Source organism: Balaenoptera ricei, chromosome 10 (genome assembly GCF_028023285.1).
Source record: "Balaenoptera ricei isolate mBalRic1 chromosome 10, mBalRic1.hap2, whole genome shotgun sequence".
Classification (NCBI taxonomy): Eukaryota; Metazoa; Chordata; class Mammalia; order Artiodactyla; family Balaenopteridae; genus Balaenoptera; species Balaenoptera ricei.
In genome coordinates this window covers 2723571-2743290 of record NC_082648.1, presented here as the reverse complement: position 1 = coordinate 2743290, position 19720 = coordinate 2723571, and the positions used below count along the sequence as shown (strand labels likewise).

The 19720-nt window shown below is 49.3% G+C and overlaps 1 protein-coding gene across 3 annotated transcripts in view; it reads right to left on the bottom strand.

Moving 5' to 3' along the window:
• The window catches only part of SLC6A13 (solute carrier family 6 member 13), a 32386-nt gene that overhangs the window by 8528 nt on the left and 4138 nt on the right, over window positions 1–19720 (bottom strand). For all 3 annotated transcript variants that reach the window (XM_059935088.1, XM_059935089.1, XM_059935090.1), the window contains exons 3-7: window positions 11763–11897; window positions 8738–8878; window positions 5121–5205; window positions 4409–4541; window positions 3412–3546 (exon numbers count right to left, since the gene is read on the bottom strand). In XM_059935088.1, the coding sequence (XP_059791071.1) occupies window positions 3412–3546; window positions 4409–4541; window positions 5121–5205; window positions 8738–8878; window positions 11763–11897 (629 nt within the window). The remainder of the gene's footprint in view (window positions 1–3411; window positions 3547–4408; window positions 4542–5120; window positions 5206–8737; window positions 8879–11762; window positions 11898–19720) is intronic.

The following is a 19720-nucleotide window of genomic DNA, read 5'->3' as shown; positions in this document are numbered from 1 at the left end:
GAAAGATGTTTTCAACCCCAAGGACTATTACGTTTTCTATTTTCAGGAAGGCAGTCGTATGTAAGCCTGGGCTTTGGAGTCAAACTGAACGGAGTTCAGTTCCTAACTCTGTTAATAACTAGCTGTGTGATCTTAGGCAAATCACTTAACCTCTCTGAACCTCACTTTTCTCATCAGGAAAATGGGTATAATAACAAGTAAAATAACAAATGGGTATATTAAGAAATAAAATGGGTAAAATAACAAATAAAAATAAAATAATGTATGTAAAATACCTAACACATAAAGAAATATTAGTTCCCTATCCCACTTCAGGATTAATTCTAGAATAATAAAAATCAGCCCTTAAAACTCCCAGATAATTCATATTCTTTGGGAAATGTATATCATGGTGATTAAGGCAGAAGACCCCCAAAAGACGACTTGGGATGAAACCCAAGCTCCCCCTCCATGCTTGTTTTGTAGTTTGGGGCAAATTTCTTAACTTTTCTAAGCTCCAATTTCTTCATCTGTAACATGAGGCTACACCTAACTCGTGGGATTCGTGTGAGGACTAAACTGTGTTGTGCACTTAGGGGAGGGCCTGGCGGACGGTAAGCACATAATACACGTGTCAGCTATTGGCCTATTTCTTCTTGCTGTTATTTTAAAGAAGCAACTCACCTTCCAGTAATAATAAGGTCCCATAGGTTTCAAGGCATGACATCAAAATAAAAAGACTTGTTCTAATCAATGGCTCCAACCTCCTTCCCTAAATAAACCCTTCCTTAGAGAGCTTAAGGTAGAGATTTCAGGTGTTCAACAGGGACTCTCTGGACACCCCATCCCCAGCCCCTGTCCTTATCGATCTACCAAAGTGCAATGGAACAGAGGGTCAGGGTGAAGGAAAGAAAAAGCGCCAGGACCCAGCACACGCTGCACCAGCGGAGTCTCCCGGGGCCGCTCCCCAGTGGGAAAGAGACGGCACTGGGGGGGCCGGGAGAGGCAGCAATCCCCCACCGCACAGCAGCCTGGCCGATGAGATAAACCCAGCAGTGTCTCTGCCTGGCTTCCATTCCAGACCGAGAGCTTGGCCGAGAGAGGCACTCTGGTCTTTGTGCTGCAGGAATTTTGCAACTTTCTCAAGTGCCAGGCAAATGCAGGTTGGCATTGTCACACTTCCTGGGGAGCGCCAACTACTTTCCATTAGGGCTCTGGCGGGGGGCATTCCGCCCTGCAGAGGCTGCTCTGCTCCCTGACATAAAGGCGGGCTTCAGCAGGAGGCCAGGACCAGCCGTTAATAAGTCTGCTCGGAAGCTCAGGACCAAGCCTGGCTCTTGGAACGTCTCCCTCCCTGGGCTCAGAGGATTCTGAAGACATCGCTGCCTGCACAACCTGCAGCTGCCCAGGTTGGAAGGATGGTGTCCTGGAGAGAAGACTGAAAGAGGTCTTATTCCCTGCAGTAACCCAGACACAGAATTACGGCCTTTTAACTCTCAGAGTTGAAGGCGCTCTGGTCCACCTTCTTCATATTTGCCGGCAGCTATTACATAGCAAACGTTACACCTAGAACATACCTGGCACAAAATAGATGCTCAATAAATCTTTGCTGAATGAATGAGCTGCGAGAAAAACAAAGACGAGCAGACAGAACTTTGCCTTCAAGAGACCGTAAAACCTGTGGGACTTGTCATCATGCTGACCTGGATTCCAGGTGCAGGTGTGCGGATGGAAAGTTCTTTAAGCTCTCTAGGCCTTAATTTCCTGTCTATAAGATGGGAATACCTCATTGGTCAGCGGTGAGGATTAGCTAAAATAATGCATGTGACCCTCTTAACGATGCCAGGGCCATAGCGGGCGCTCAGCACTTGTTAGCTAAATAGCTGGTCAGGACAAACAGATCACAGAAGCCATAGGTCAGTTCCAGAGACGCTGGACCCTCTCTCCCTTTCTTCTTTCATTCTACCTGCCTGTCTCCCAGCCTGATCTACAGGCGAAGGCGGCTTGTGGCTCAGCCGCCGGTTCACACCGCTGCTCCAGAACCGCAGCCGCTCCCTCCTGCGTGAGGGATCCAAGCCGAACCCACACCCGGCCTCCGAGGCCTCGCCCGGCTCTGCTGCCCCGCAACCCCCTGCTTGCTGCCTGCGTTCCACCACGGCACTTTGGGCCCCGGCCTGCCGTTCCTTCCACGTGACCTTGGGCCCTGTTTGCTCATCTGTGCAGCGAGAAGTTTGCAGAGATGACGTCGGGGGTTCTCTCGCTTCAGCAGCTGCGGTTCTACAGTTTGGCTCCAAGGCCCGACGGCAGCCCTTGGGTCCACGCGGCGACAAGGTGCCTGCCCCTGTGTCCCTATCGGTCTCAGAAACGGGGGCGGGAGGGTGAGGTCACGGTCACATCCCACCGGATGTCGTGGGGAAAGACCCCGGGCCGAGGCGGGGGAGGCTTCCGGGCTCGCGTGGTCTGCTGCTTCTGGGAGCCCTGGCAGCCGCTGGACTCAGGATGGAAGAGCTCGTAATTCGTCCGGGGGCGCTGGGAGGCTTGAGAAGAGCCACCCCAAATCCTGCACAAGGGGAGCCACTGCCTTCGTGGGGACAGTCCCCGCCTCGGAGGGAGCTGGGGGGCTGTCCCCTCCTCTGTTGCCCCCTGTCACCTCTCAGCAGCGACAGTGCCGCTGCCTTACTATAAAAATGTATGGAAAGCCGTTCGATTTCTGGTCCGCCCTGAGCTGGGCGTCCCTCTCAGGGGCACAGCCCTTCCAGCCCAGGAGGAGGCTCCGGGCGGTGACCTCTGCCAGGGAAGCGGGCACAGGCCACAGCCGGGCCGGGCGGGGCTCTGGGCTGCGCTCACCCACGGCCTCTCCACCCTCGGCCCCCTCCTGGCTTTGCCGGCCTTCAAAACGGCTGCCAAACAGAAGACGAGACCCCGGCAGAGGCTTCTCAGTACAGGCCCTGCCGTCCAGACCCTCGGTCAGCAGACACCGCCCCCTCCCGGAGGGTGGACCCTGAAGGAAGGGCCGGGAGGGAAGGGCCGGGGGCCTCTGGACAGCACACAGGAAACTCAGCACCAGCCAGTTGGCCCTGGGAGGGGCTAGGGGCCGTGGCCAGGAGCGGGCCTCGTGGGCAGAGGGCGGGACAGAGGGGCCAGTGGAGGGTCAGGAGAGAGAGAGGCTGCTCCATAGGAAAGGAGACGCCCAGAGGGGATGGCAGGTAGTGGGAGGGGAGAGCCTGGGGGAAAGGCTGTTAGGACGCATTTACAGCCCCCCAGAAACACTACAAAACACCACGAGGGCCTCAGGGCCCCTGGGTCCCCTGGCAGCTGTGAACCCAGGAGGGGGAGATGTGTGGAGACGCCCCCCTCAGTGTGGATGCCTGGGGTTGTCCAGGAGCAGAGGTGCCCCGCAGAGCACAGGCACGGCCCGTCTTTGCGTCTTACCTGGGGGTCCCACAGACGCGTGAGGTTTGGGTACAGGTAAAACTGAATTCCTTGGGCGGCCCCAGGCAGCGTCACCCCTCGAATCAACAGGACCACCAGCATGAGGTAAGGGAAGGTGGCTGTGAAGTACACCACCTGGCCAAGGGGCAGAGGAGGAGGTAAGGAACTGGGGCAGCCCCAGCAGTGGGGGGACCGGGGGGGGGGGCGGGGTGAGGAGCCGCCAGCCGCACGGCAGAGGTCACCAGCTCGCCTTCTGTGCCCCCCCGCCCCCCCCCCCACCCTCACCCCGCAGCTGCTCTGTCCGCAGCCCTCGGCCACTCCCTCCCGCCCTCCCTCCCTCCGGCTCCCTGACACACACCCAGCAAATATCTGCTGAGTGACTGAGCGAACTTAGGCATGCTCCCAACAAGAAGTTTAGAACAGTGGCAAGGGTCGTCAGGGACAAAAAGCTCTGTCACACGTGACCCCTGTCCCCACAGAGCTCACGAGCTTAGCACAACCCGGCAGCCAGCTTAGGAGGGAAGCCTGGTCAGAGGCCGCCAGGGCAGGAGTCCAGGAGCACTCGGGATGCCCTCATGCACGCCAGGGCAACGAGTCTCCCCAGGGTCTCGGGGCGGCGGACAGTCATGTTGAGATTAATAGTCACAACGGAACTGCTTTCCCAAAGAACAGCTGTATGAAATGGGGAGCCGTGAACCGTGTTCAGTTTGCGCTGTGCCCACACGCATGGTGCATTCCAAGATCAGATTCCTCCCCACATGTCCCTCCTGCCTCTCTCTCTCTCTCTCCCATTCCAGTTCCCCAAATACCAGAAGGACATACCATTGAATCCAGGAAAGGCACAGAATCAAGGAAGAGAGACACGTGAAATCTTCGTGGGGTCATTCCCTCCCATCCCCGACTAGGTACAACTTGGGGAACCCCTGGGTGGCTGAGCCTCCCGGGGGGAGCAGGGTGGTCCAGGGAAGGGAGGGGCCTGGGGCCCTTGAACACAGACCTTGCCCGTGGACTTGACCCCCTTCCAGATGCAGAAGTAGCAGATGACCCAGGCGAGCAGGAGGCACAGGGCCAGCTCCCAGCGCAGGGCCCCCAGGTGCTGGATGCCGTCCGAGATCTTCAGGACCCGCCTCCTGGGGAGAGAAGGGTGAGCGGCTCCACCTGTGCCGCTGGCCTCAGCTCGTCCGGGCAGCGGAGCCGGGCCTCCCGCTCTGGTTCGAAGGCTTGTCGGCTCCTTCACTCTGATCCGTGAGGCTCTGCTTTGCCCAGAGATGGGAGTAGACAGAGAGGGAGGCGAAGACAAACTGTTCCCAGGTAGGTCTGCTCTGGCAGGCTGAGGACCAGTTTAACCCAGAGAAGGGGGTGCGAATACATATTTTCTCAACCGGAGGGTTAGGACGTTTTGATATTAGGAATCATGCCTTCGGTGAATGCCAATATTTCGGGGCGGGGCAGTAGAAGCAACACACATGCAGCCGTAGGGGAGGGCGAACCCACATCGGGGGAGCGACGCAGGCCCAGCGCGAGGAGAGCCCCGGGAAGAGTCCTGCCCTAACCACAAATACAGGCGTGGTGGGAAAAAGCCACTCGGGTGACGGCGCCACCAAAGGAGGAGGCAGAAACTCGTCCCCTGCAGCCCATAGGGTCCCCAGCCCCGCGCCCGTCTGTGGGACACGCCGCCCACACTGCTATGGCGAAGGGGCCGCACTTACTCCCAGAACTCGATGACGGGAGAGGTGGCGTTCTCGGAGCTCACGTTCACGGAGCTGCTGGGCCTCTGGAACTCCACACAATGCTCTGCCGGGGGTCCCGGGCGGGGCGGGGGGCGAGAGAAACGTCACCGGCCAGTATGTGACATGAGCAGAGAGTGGGGCGGAATTTCAGGAGACTGGGAAGCAAGGTATCTGGGCTGAAGGTGCCTAAACAAAACAGCCTCATAATAAAACACAAAACGAAACACACAATAACCTCAACAAAGCCACTGCACCCTCTCCCACTTCTCCGGGGTGGAGCCGGGGCGGGGCGGGTGGGGTGGGTGTAGCACATTCTCATTAAAGCACCATCAGGCGGCCTCAGGAAAGATGCTTTGCATGCCATCAGCTTCAAACATACGAATATTTCTGGGCCACTGTCCTGTAGAGAGTGGCCTTTGAGGAACGACCTTTGAGGAACAATAAGGATGCCTTCCAGGGAAGCGACGTAGCTGAGGGCTAAGAGCCCAGGTACAGATCAGAAGACTCTGGCTTGAATCCCTGCCCCCCTCCGGTTATTCGCTGTGTGGCTTTCTAAGCCTCACTTCCGTGGTCTCTAAATGTACACGAGGGGACTTCCCTGGTGGCGCAGTGATTGGGAAACCGCCTGCCGATGCAGGGGACACGGGTGCGAGCCCCGGTCCGGGAAGATCCCACATGCCATGGAGCAACTAAGCCCGTGTGCCACAACTACTGAGCCTGTGCTCTAGAGCCCGCGAGCCACAACTACTGAGCCCATGCGCCTAGAGCCTGTGCTCTGCAACAAGAGAAGCCACCGCAGTGAGAAGCCCACGCACCAAAACGACGACCCAGCGTAGCCAAAAATAAATAAATTTAAATTAAATGTACATGAAAAGATCCCAGTGTAGGACTGATAAGCGGAGTAAATGAAAAGGAGACCGCCCGGCACTCCATAAATAGTGGCTCTTAATTACCCGTCTGCAACTATGGACTTTTCACAAAGAGTATTCACACTCTTCTTTACGTTTTATTAGGACAATAATCCTGGGAAATATCAATAAAGACAGAGAGCGTTTTCCCCACTGTACACACGAGAAAGCTAATCTTCTTAGAAATGGCCCGTCATCGCTTGTCTGTGATGGAGTGAAGGCTGGGATCCAGCTCAGCAAATTGTGTATGTTCCACCTTCAGAAAATCTGGGATCTGACCCTTCCCGTTACAGGTATGACCACCAGTCTGGTGCAGGTCACCACGGCTCCCGGCTCCCTGATGGGCCCAGTTTCTGCTCTTGCCTCCAGAGTCAAATCTCCAGAGAGCAGCCAGAGCGGCTTTGCTCAAACTTCAGTCATGTCATGACTCTATGTCATGTCCCAGTTCAGAAACCTCCACAGGGTTTCCCATCACACTCAGAGAAAGAAGCCCAAACCCCATCATCGCCTCCAAGGCCCCATTCCGTCCACCCTTCTCCTACTGCCCCGCCCCCCGCCCACCTGCTCCAGCCACACCTGCCCTGCCGCCTCCCGGATGCCACCCCACTTCTGTACTGGTGCTTCTCCTACCTAGTGTCTGCCTCCACACGCCCTCCTCTTTCAGAGCATGACCCAGCGTCACCTTCTTAGAGATGCCTTCCCCGAGGACCCTATTTAAAATTACACCCCACCCCTAAGATTCCCAGTCTCTCCTCCCCGTTTAGTTTTCTGCACATCAGTGCCTCTAGCATGACACATGGGATGCACTGATTTTGTTTCTGGTCTGTCTTCTGCCGCTAGAATGAAAGCCACAAGGGTAGGAGCTCTGTTTCTGCACCTCGCATGTCCCCGGTACTTGGAACAGAGCCTGGGGTAGAGCCGGGGCTCCACACACATCTGCTGAACCACGGGGTATTAGCGGAGCCCTCTCTCCTCCAAACCAAGTCACTTTCCTTGAAGCCTCAGCACACCCAAAAGGGCTGTTTCTTCCAGACAGGATGGGATGTCCTGTACTACTCAAGACGCTAGGCTCCGAGGACTCCAGACTCACCAGGAGAAATGCCCAAAATGTCATGGAGCCAAAGCCCTGGGTATTGAATTTGCCTCAGAGGTGCTCCCCCTGCCAAGTCAACCAGAAGCACACAGGCCTGATGATGGCCTGAGGCCAAGCCCCTGGGCACCAGAAAGGCAGAAACTTTCTACAAGAGGAACTGCACTGAGACCTGGATAAAATCCCCATCTGAGAAGCTGGTTGTTAGGGCGGATTTTAGTGCACAGAGAAGAAAGAAAGAGAGAGAGAGAAGGGAGGGAGGGAGGGAGGGAAGAAGGAAGGAAGGGAGGAAGGAAAGAAGGGGGAAGGAAGAAAAAACACATAATAAAGAAAATATTAGAATAAAACAGATTTTAAAAACTTGATTCATTCCATGAATATTTTTTGAGAGCTCATGATGCTAAGTGCAAAAGGTGAAAAGATGAAGACACCATTCTTGCCCTCAAGATCTTGCAACAAACAGAGGAAAAGCGGGGTGAGTGCCACAGTCAAGGGCCGGGGCCAGGGTAGGCACTAGCAGACACACTTGAGAAGAACCTAGCAGATCTTGGGGTGTCAGGGGCGGTACCTCCAAGATTTGACTTTTCACTTGACAAGCAGTGGGACAAAGTGGTGACAAGGGAATGAAAGCCTGGAGAGACAGCATAAAATATGAGGGCGGGGGGGCCTTGAACACCAGGATAAACATGCAAAACCACTTCCCTGGCAAGTGAGTAAAAGATTCACACTCTAGCTCAGAACTGAGTACCTTATCTGAACAAGAAAAAGTTCATCATGGCACAGGTAGGGCCTCACTCATAGGCATGAGAGGTGTTTGGACATTGGGAGCAGGACAGTGTCCCCCTGCGCGGTCCAGTAGGGCAGTGACCAGCCACGTGTGGCTATTTACATTAAATTAATTTAAACTAAATAAAAACTTTAAAATTCAGGTCCTCACATGCACTAGCCATGTTTCAAGTACTCGATAGCCACATGTATCCAGTGGCTACCGTATCAGAGAGTACAGAGGACATTTCATCACTGCAGATAGTCCTTTTGGACAGCACTACCCTAGAGATTTTTAATTTTTATTTTTAATTTAACATTTACTTTCAATTCATTAGACTTAGTGGTTCTATTGCCATAGAGGCTCTTGTCTTAAAAGAAAATCATGGGAGAAAATTAATTGCTATGGTAAATTACATTGATGCCATACAAAACAGCTTATCCCTGGTTAAATCCAGATGACTTGGGAATTGGAAAGACCTAAAATAGTATCAGAAAGAAGACATGAAGAACAAATAAATGAGAAAACAATATATACATATATCAAACTAACCATGTTTCAAATCAAAATCCATAAAGGGCTAAACTGCACAAAAAGAAGTCAGTTCTATCTTCATAATACATTGATTGAACACATGAATTTTTTTGAAAAAGTCTGTGATATTTTTCCTGTGATGCTGGTGGACTCTCGCTCTTATCTTTGACATAAGAACTCCGTGACCTCCTTGGCAGATTTCTAGCATGTCCCAAGGGAAGGATGGGGCCTGGGGACCAGGATATGGGGACAATCCCTCTCCTGGTCACCGCAGCAGAGCAGGTGGAGGTGACCTCACCTGTGTTCCAGTCGTGGCGGCAGCTCCCCCAGGGCAGGTCGGTGGTGAAGCTGCTGAAGAGGTAGAAGAGGGCCCAGGCCAGGACGATGATGTAGTAGATGTTGAGGAGGATGACAATGGTCTGGGAAGCATAGCCGATACCTGGGCGGAGGCAGACAGGGCTGGGGACACTGGGCAGGTTTCTGGCTCCGCCCACCCCTGCTCAGGAGAGGGTCTGTGCCCCCCTGGGAGTGTCCTGAGACACGGGGTGTGGGGTCTGGGCTCCTGGCTCGCCGCCCCCTCCCGTCGTGCAGCCCTCCCAGGCCAGGCCGGGCTTCCTCCCGTCTCCTGCTGCCTGGGCACTCTCGTCTGTATGCTGCAAGCTCACTGATCCTAAGCTATCTTACAAATGTATAAGGCTAACTCCGAGATTCCAATAGCTCATGTTCCCTGGAATTCGTCTGATATATTTCTGAAATGTAAAAACACGCGTTAAGGGACTTCCCTGGTGGCGCAGTGGTTAAGAATCTGCCTGCCAACGCAGGGGACACGGGTTGGAGCCCTGGTCCAGGAAGATCCCACATGCTGCGGAGCAACTAAGCCTGTGCACCACAACTACTGAGCCTGCACTCTAGGGCCCGCGAGCCACAACTACTGAGCCTGCGCTCTAGAGCCTGCGAACGACGACTGAGCCCGCGAACCACAACTACTGAAGCCCACGCACCTAGAGCCCGTGCTCCGCAACAAGAGAAACCACCACAATGAGAAGCCCGTGCATCGCAACAAAGGGTAGCCCCCGCTCGCCGCAACTAGAGAAAGCCCACACGCAGCAACGGAGACCCAACGCAGCCAAAAAATAAAACTAAAAAAAAACGTGCGTTAAAAGCAGGAAGAGTCAGTCCACAGAGGAGCACATGCACACAGTGAATGAACATCCTCAGAACACACCCACCCTCCCTCATAATCGTAGGTGTGCAAAATGAAAAAAGATGAGCTCCATTCTGCATCTGCAACACTAGTGAACATGTTTACAAATGATATAACTCAGTGATTTCCAAACTTGTCCACATAGTAGTAGAATTACCTGGGAATATTTTAAAAATTCCAAAGCCCAGACCAGACCCCAGACCAATTTAATAACAATCTCTGGGGGTGGGGTACAGGCCTCAGGATGTTTGGAAGGTCCTGGGGTGATTCCAGTGTGCAGACAAGTTTGGGAACCAGGGATATAACTCAGAGCTGTTAAAGATACAGAGGAAAGACGCTTACTCAAGTCCGGTGATGTGTACGTCAGCATAACACTTCCATAGAACAACTTAATAAGCCAGGTCAAGAGACATCAACTTGGTTGTCCATTTGATCCAGTGATCCTAATCCTGGGAATTTATCCCAAAGAAATAACTCCAAAAAAGGGGGGTAAAGGCTACCTCTACAAAGATACATGATAGCAGAATATCAGTTTATCAGTGATTGAAAATAAGCAAAAAGCCCAGAACAGAGAATTGTTAAGTAAATTATGATATATCCCTTTGATGGAAGTTTATGCAATCACATGATTGTTGTGTAAAAAATGGAAAATAACACTAACAAAAAAACAGAGGGACTTCCCTGGCTGTCCAGTGATTAAGACTCTGCACTCCCAGTGCTGGGGAGGGTTCAATCCCTGGTCGAGGAACTAAGATCCCACTTGCCACACGGCGTGGCCAAAAAACCCACAAAAACGACAGAAACAGAAACTGTGTATATTTCATATTAATAGATATGTAAACTTTATATATAGAGAAAGAAATAATGAAGTAAATCTCTCCAAACTGGAAACAACCCAAATGTTCTTCAGTGGGTGAATGGTTAAATAAACCATAGGACATCCATCCACACCATGGAATACTGCTCAGTAATAAAAAGGAATGAACTATTGATACAAGAGCAATCTGGGTGCATCTCAAGGGCATCATGCTGAGTGAAAAAGCCAGTCTCAAAAGGTCACATACTGTATGATTCCATTTATATAACATTCCCCAAATGACAAAATTACAGACATAGAGAACAAGTTAGTGGCTGTCAGAGGTTAGGGATGGGGAGGGGAAGGGTAAGTGTGACTATGAAGGGGCAACAGGATGGAGATCTCTGTGGTCATGGAACAGTGGTGGTGTTTGCACGAATCAACACAAGTGATAGAATTACACAGAATTATACACACACACACACACACAAGCAAGTGCATGGAAACTGGTGAAATCTGAATTAGGTCTGCGGATTGTACCAATGTCCATTTCCAGGTTTTGATATTGTTCTATATAAGATTTTTACCATTGAGGAAAATGAAAATGTCACTGGGTGAAATGTACACGTGACCTCTCTGGGCTACTTTTGCAACTTTCTGTGAACATATAATTGTTTCAAAACGGAATCTTAAAGAAAATCCTATAGAGAGAGAAATATTGAAATAAAACATCCTAAGTTTTAAATAGCTATTGTGTCAAGATGGTAGAATTAAAAAAAAATTTTTAACATCTTTATTGGAGTATAATTGCTTTACAATGGTATGTTAGTTTCTGCTAGATAACAAATTGAATCAGCTATACATGTACATATATCCCCATATCTCCTCCCTCTTGCGTCTCCCTCCCACCCTCCCTATCCCACCTCTCTAGGTGGTCACAAAGCACCGAGCTGATCTCCCTGCGCTATGTAAAAATTTTATCTATTTATTTATTTATTTGGCCATGCCACGCAGCTTGTGGGATCTTAGTTCCTTGACGAGGGATTGAACCTGGGCCCCTGGCAAGCGAAAGCACAGAGTCCTAACCAGTGGACCGAGAATTCCAAAGATGGTAGAATTATTAATGAAATTTTTTTCTCATTAAAATTCTCTTTTTAGTGAATTCCCTGGCAGTAATTCAGTCTGGGGCCCACGGTGGAAGCTTTGACATAAAGACACAGAGTCTTATCTGCATCAGCACTGTTGATAAACCACGCAGTTATTCCAAACAAAGTTTATAACCACTAGTGCAGAGACTCTGGAGTCCAGCACAGAGCTACTCACCCTCAAAGATGGGGCAGATCTTCCTCCAGGCTGTGATGCCCCCCTGGCTGGTGTACTGGCCCAGTGCTGTCTCCAGGAGAAAGACAGGAATGCCACAGGTAAAGAGGAAGATGAGGTAGGGGATGAAAAAGGCACCTGCAGGTGGGAAACAGGCTGTCCGTTACGTGGCACTAGCCTCCTCGTGGTCCACGGTCATCTCCGCCCATTACCACCCCACGCTTCCAGTCAGAATCCCGGGGATGGGGACCGTGCAGAATGGCGGGGACATCTGTCTAGATGTCTGGAACCACGGCAGAGGTCAAATGTCACCAAGTTACTTAGGACCTAGCCAGTCACTTTCTTCACTCTGAAGTTTCCATCTATACCTTCCAAGGTTTGCTCCCCATCAACTTCAGTTGCTGCCTAAATAACACATAGCTTGGGGCCATAGAAGAAGCTCATTGAATCACAGATATCCAGGAGCATTCCCACAGCCCACAGTCTATCATTTTTGTCAAGGAAATGATTGCTCTCAGTGTTAGAGAGGGGCTTTTAGCAGACTGAAATCAGATTTCCCTTAGTAATCCTTTCTGCTTCTGTTTTCACAGTCCTTGCCTGAGACAAGTCTACTGATGCCAGAAATGCTGGCATTTGCTCCACCATAGACCTTTATCTGCTGGCAACTGGGCAGGGGAGTTCACAGGATAGAGTCCCAGGGGGAGAGACGTGCACAGAGAGACCCAAGTGTCTGCAGAGGGTCCCCTACGAGCTTGAGTGCTGGTCAGCACATGCGTGTGAGGACACTACCCAAGGAGAGGAAAGAATCCCTCAAGAAGATAGAGCCTGATGGTGCTCAAGCAGGGCTGGGAACATTCCAAAGACTTAAAGAAGAAATGACACCAATTCTATACAAACTCTTGCAGAAAATTTAGAAGCAATTCTTTCCAACTCATTCTATGAAGCTAGCATTATTCTGATAACAAAAGTAGATAAAGACAAGAAAAGAAAACTATAGATCAAACTTTCATGAACATAGATGCAAAATTCTAAACAAAATTTTAGATATCCAACAATACATATCCAACAATATATTAAAAAGTAATACATAGTGGAGTTTAACCCTGGAATACAAAGTTGTTTTAACATTCAAAAAAAAATCAGTGTATCATATTAATAAATTTAAAAAGAAAAACCATATAATCATTTCAATAAATGCAGAAAAGTATTTGACCAAATCTAACAGCCATTTCTGATTAAAAAGAAAAACAACTCTCAGCAAATGATGAATAGAAGGGAATAAAGGGCATCTACAAAACACCTACAGATAACATCATACTTAATGGTGAAAGACTGCTTAACCCCTAAGATCGAGAGCAAGACAAGGGTGTCCAGTCTTATTATTTCTTACCACTTCTTTTCAACATTGGTTCCATCAATATTGATTCTAGTCAAGTCAAGAAGGCAATAAAAGGAATTAAAAGTTATTCAGATTAGAAAAGAAGAAATAAAACTGCTTTACTTGCAAATGACATGATCGACTATGTAGAAAATCCGTTGGAATTTAAAATAGTCAAACTCATAGAATCAGAAAGTAGAATGGTGATTACCAGGGTCTGAGGAAGGGGGAAACAGGGTGATGTTGGTCAAAGGGTATAAAGTTTCAGTTTTGCAAAATGAATGAATCCTAGAGATCCACTGTTACCATAGTGCCCATAGTGAACAATATTGAATTGTTTTCTTAAAATTGTGCTAAGAAGGTAAATCTTATATTGTGTTCTTATCACACAAAAAAATTAAAATGGAAAAAAAGAGGACAGAAGGAAACTTTTGGACGTGACGGATATGTTTATGACATTGATTGTGGTGATGGTTTCACAAGTGTATGTTTACCTCCAAACTTATCAAGTTGTATACATTAAATGTGTACAGCTTTTTGTACATTAGTCATACCTCAATAAAGTGTATTTTAAAAGAAAAGAAAGAAAATCCTTTGGAATGTACCAAAGAGCTGCTAGAATAAATAAGTTAGTTTAGTGAGGTTACAAGATATAAGATCAGCATAAAAAATCAATTGCATTTCTTCTACTAGCAGCAAGCAATTATAAATTACAATTTAACAAATAATACCATTATAACAGCATCAAAGAGATGAACTATTTAGGAATAAATTTGACAAAAGATGTAAAAGATGTGTACACTCATAACTGCAAAACATTGCTGAGAGGAATTAAAGAAGACCTAAATAAATGGTGAGGCATACCATGTTCATGGGTCAGAAGACTCAATATTATTAAGATGTCAGTTCTTCCCAAATTAATCAATAGATTCACTGTAATCCCAATCAAAATCCCAGCAGACTTTTTTGTAGAAACTGACAAACAGATTCTAAAGTTCGCATGAAAATGCAAAGAACCTAAAATAGCCAAACAACTTTGAAAAAGAAGAACTAAGTTTTAGGCTTACTTCTACCTTATTTTCATATTATTATAAAGATACAGTAATTAAAACAGTGTGGTTTTGGTGTCAAAATAAACAAATAGATCGACAGAACAGAATAGAGTCCAGCAACAGGGCCATGCACATTTGGACAACTGATTTTTGACAAAGGTGTAAAGGCAATTCATTGGAGAAAGGATAGTCTTTTTAATAAATGATGCTAGAACAAGTAGATATACATACACACAAAAAATGAATTTCAATCCATACCTTCATTTTATACAAAAATTAACCCAAAATGGATCGTAGGCCTAAATGTAAAACCTAAAACTATAAAACTTCTAGAAGAAAATATATGAGACTTTGGGTTAAGCAAAGATTTCTTTCATGTGACATCAAAAACATGAGTCATAAAAGAATAAATTCATAAACTGCACTTCATCAGAATTTGAAACTTCTGCTCTTCCAAAGACATTGTTAAGCAAAGGAAAAATATAAGACAGAATGAGAAAAAAAATTGCAAAATGCATATCTGATAAAGGACTTGTATCCAGAATATCTAAAGAAGTCTCAAAATTCAATAGTAAGAAAACAAACGACCTATTTTTTTTTAATGGTCAGAAGATTTGAACAGGTTTTCACCAAAAAAGATATGTGGGCTGCAAATAAGCACATGAAGAGATGTTCAACATCATTAGTCAATATAAATTTAAGTGACAATGAGGTAATGTTGCACACCAATTAGAAAAGTTAAAATTAAAAAGACAGACCAAGTATTGGTAAAGTTGTGGAAAAGCTGGCACTCGGATACGCTGCTGGCAGGAATGTAAAAACGGTACAACCATGTTAGAAAAGTGTTTCGCAGTTTCTTAAAAAGTTAAAAGTGCACCTATCATATAATCCCGCCATTCCACACTTAAGTGTTCACTCAAAGGAGGTGAAAGCATATGTTTATACAAAGATTTGTACACAAAAGTTCTTAGCAGTTTCATCTGTAATAGCTAAAACCTGGAAACAACCCAAATGTCCATCAACAGGAGAAGAGATAAATTGTAGTATATCCATATAATGGAATACTACCCAGCAATAACAAGGAAGGAACTACTGAGACATGAAAAGGATGGGTGAATCTCAAAGTAATTATGCTGAGTGAAAGAAGCCAAGTAAAGTATATACTGCCTGATTCCATTTATAGAAAATTATAAGAAATGCAAACTACTGTATAGTTTGGAAACAACCTGGAAAAGTAGGCCTGGAAACGACCTAAGTGTCCCTCAACAGATGCATGGATAAAGAAAATGCTACATGTGCAATGGAATATTATCCAGCCATAAAAAAAGGAAATTCTGCGTTTTGCAACCACATGGATGGACCTCGAGGGTATCATGCTAAGTGAAATAAGTCAGACAGAGAAAGTACATACTGCATGTCTTCTCTTACGTGTGGAATTCATAGAGACAGAGAGTAGAATGGTGGTTACCAGAGGCTGGGGGTGTGAGAAATGCGGAGATGTTGGTCAAAGGGTACAAACTTCGTTATAAGATAAACAATTTCTGGGGATGTAACATACAGCTTGGTGGCTACAGTGAACTATACTGTCTTATATAGTTGAAAGTCCTTAAGAGAGTAGATCTTCAGTGTTACCACCACCAAAAAAAAAAAAAAAGGTAATTATATGAAGGAATGAAGGTGTTAACTAACCTTATTGTGGTAATCATTTTGCAATATATACATGTATTAAATCATCATGTTCTACACCTTAAATTTACTGTCCATAATATATCAATAAAGCTGGAAAATAGTTATATTTTTAAAAAACAAAACAGGTTTTTGGTTGCATTGGGATGGGGTAGCAGAGGTCAGGGGTGGGAGAAAGGGCAGGAGGAAATTTGGGGGAGTGATGGATACATTTATTATCTTGATAGTGGTGATGGTTTCGAGGGTGTGTACCTATGTCGAAACTCATCAAACTGCACACTTCAAATGTGTGCGAGTTGTTGTAAGCCGATTACGCGGTCATAAAATTGCTAAAACAAAAGCTAGTGGGGAACAGGCTCCTCCAGCTCTTTGCCTCTGGCTTGTAGCCCACGCATCCGTAATTCAGGCGCTGAAGGAAACGCTTGGCGACCACAAGGGCAAAGAAAGATCGCAAACAATTCAGGCACATGAGTAGATAAATCAGTCCAAGGCTTGTTGGGCAGGAGGGGGAAATTAGGGAAGAGAGAACCCAGTGGCTGATATGAACAGTCCTGCTGGGAGTTGGAAACATCGCAGAGAGAGAGAGAGAGAGAGAGAAGACTGGGGGGGGGGGGGGCAGGGGGGAGAGTTTTCAACCTGGCTCAAGCCCCTCCTCCCCATCTTTGTGCCACCAGCTCTTCCCTAGTGAACCGAGCCAATGTTTCACCGCACTGGGTCCGGCGGTCAGTCTGCGCCCCTCCCCCTCTGCCTCCTTGAGCGCCTGGGCAGCTGGCCAGAGGGGACAAGGTCCACACCCGCCAGGCTGAGTCACTGGCCCCAAACCGGGGAGGGAGTTAGGGAAGAGACAGAGCCCAGGAGGGACCCAGGTGCCCACCAGGGAGTCCTGGGGCACCGCCTCTTTCCCCACCCAAGCCCCAGTCACCACCCCTCAAAGATGGAGCCAGTCCTGGAGACGGAGGATGGAGCCACAGTTATCTGCTCCCCCAAACCCCCCGTTCAGTCTCCTTGCCCAAATTCTAAAATGTCCTGGCATTTTTCCCCATGGGATGGGAGAGACCACATGCCCATCCTGGAAAGGAATCATTCTGCTGGACACCCTTCTCAATGGGAACACATTCTGTGGCGTCACCTGTAATGCTCCAGGTGACATTTTTTTAAGACAAACTGACGATATGCCACATGAGCAACACAGCAGTGAACATGCATGAATATTACATGCTGTAACCAACACTACTGGACCAGTACTTGGCATTGCTTCATTAACTGAAAGTGGTGACCAACTGTCACGTACTCATAAAACAACGGTGACTCTTACATGAAGAAAAACGCTCCTTGCTTCTCTTCGTTCTTTAGTATATCTATGGACATCCTCAAGGCAAACGGGGGCCATCTAATGCCCTTGACATTGGCGTCCCCATGCTCTCTCTCCCTGACATCCAGAGGTGGGCTTTTCTTGGCTATGGCCCTTCCCTCTAAGATCCCCGCTTTGAGAGGTCCAGCTGTGGTACATTCTGCTGGAGCCTCACACGGGTCTCCAGCCCCAGGCAGCCTGGGTGTTGGGGAACTCAGTTTGCCGGTAGCCGGGGTCCAGGGAGCTGGAGAGCTTCTGGCTGAAGCCCCAGGTTCTGAAGCAGCCAGGACCTGGGTATTTGGGTAGAGCCAACAGTTATGTGAGAAAGAAGGACATCAAGGAGACTCCAAGATTCTTAGCCTCGTAACCAGTCTGCTTCCGCCCTTCGTCCCCTGCAATCAGTTCTCAACACAGCAGCCAGACAGACTACGTGCAAGTATAAGATCGGCCCCTCTGCTCAAACCCCTGCTCCGACTCCCCATCACTGGAGGGAAAGCCAGAGTCTCACAGTGGCTGACAAGCCCTGGGTGACCTGCTCCCCCAAAGTGATTCCCCTCCTGCGGCTCCCCAAACACGCCAGCCAACCTCCTGCTTTAGGGCCATTAAAACCTGTTTCCTCTGCCTGGAGCACTTTCCCCCTAACATCCACGTGGCCGGCTCTCACTCCCTGGCAAGACTTCACTCTAATGTTCTCGGTGTGGTCGCCCCCAGCCCCGCTCCTGTAGCACTTGGGGACTTCTGACATGCTATGTAATTTTCTTGTTTACTGTGTTTATTGTTTATTGTCTGTCTCTCCCCAGCCAGAATGTAAGCCCCACAAGGACAGGGAAGGGGTCTGTTCTGTTTATAGATGATCACAACAACTCAGACTAATTCCTGGCAGGTGGTGGGTCCACAGTAAGTCGCTGTCGTTGGGTGACACAGTCCGGGTTTGGTTGGCCTGACTGTAGAAAGCCATGGGGAGGGGGGCGGGCAGGTGCTGGGGTGGAATGGCCACAAGGTCTGGACGGCAGGGAGGGCGCTTACCTAGGAGGTGGCTGAGGCAGGCACCCCCTGCACCCGTCTCCTGATGGATGCTGATTTTAGACAGGCTTCTTGGTACCACTTTCTCAGCATCTCTGGTTTTCAACTACAGTGTTTCACCGTTTCCCTGCTCCTCTATCATATGCTTGCCTCAGCCCTTTCCCTGCTCTGGGACTCACTTCTATTAGGATCTACCAAACGTTAAAGCTGGAAGGAACCGAAGAAGATATCACTTATATTTTTAGTTTGGAACTGAAATTACGCTTTCGGGACGTTTTCCTCCCAGACTTCCCCACCAAACAAACATTAATGATAATAAAGTCCCAAGTTTATCCCCCCCAGCCAAGCACAAAAGTGGCCATTTACAGCTATGAAGTTCAAGAAAGGGCCCAGAAAAAGCAGGCTGATAACACACGCGACCCCGCGTGGTTCACCCCGTGACCCCAGCATCCTCCTGCAGAACCTGTTCAGAACTTCCCTCTCACCCCCAGGAGTCCCAGCCCCAATCTGAGAACCACGGGTTTAAATAAAATCACTAAAGCAGGAGGATGGGGTCAAACCAACCTAGACGGTCTCCGTCCTCCCCATCCCCCTTCCCCGTGTCGGCAGCGAAGGGTCCTGTCATAAGGAGGCCTCCGCTCCCTCTTGACAAAGAGATGAGGAGGTGACGAGATGAAGGGTGGGACCCGTGCTCTGGGGCGGGGACAAGGGGGTAAAGGGGACAGAAAGGTTGAGCCTCTGGGAACACCAAAACCCGGAAAAGCAGGCCTGTCTGGGTCCCTCTACAGGCCACATGGGTCCCGGGTTTGTCCCCTTCACGCTGGCAGGGGCGCCTCCCGCGTGTCCACCCGGTGGCCCTGGGTGACTCATGCCCTTCAGAGCAAACCCGGGCATCGGCCTCAGCCCCAGAGCCCCTCCGAGCACTTCCTCCAGCTGCTGTTGTCCATCAGGGAAAGAGAAGAGGAAGCCTGAGGCCTTGTGCCCTATCGGGGAAGAGACCGGGGTGGTGGCCTAAGGATTCCGCGGACCGTTCCATAAGCCCCGAAACGGCTCGTGGGGACCGGCGTGCTGGAGGGCAGGCTCTTCCCGGGCACGAGGTGGCCACCCTCCTGCCTCTGCTCCCCCCCAAGCACCCACGTGAGGCACCAGGGGCCGTGGACACTCTTGCTCCCGGCCTGCCTTTCCCCCGAGACACGGCCACACCTCCCCGGGCCGCACAAACCTACACAGAGCCCCGAGGCGGAGCTCAGACGTAGGCCTCCCCTCGACAGGATGACCCCGTATGCCCTGCCCAGGCCCTGCTCCCCGCTCCTTCCCCTCCTCGGCACAGTGGTTGGCACCAGGCCTGGGACCCCTCTGCCACCTCTTCGTGCCACTCCTGCTAATTCCCCAGCCAACCTCACCCAATTCCAGAGAGGCTTGGGGAAAGCGGCTCACCTCCTGATCTTCCTGCCACGTGAGGAGCTAAGCT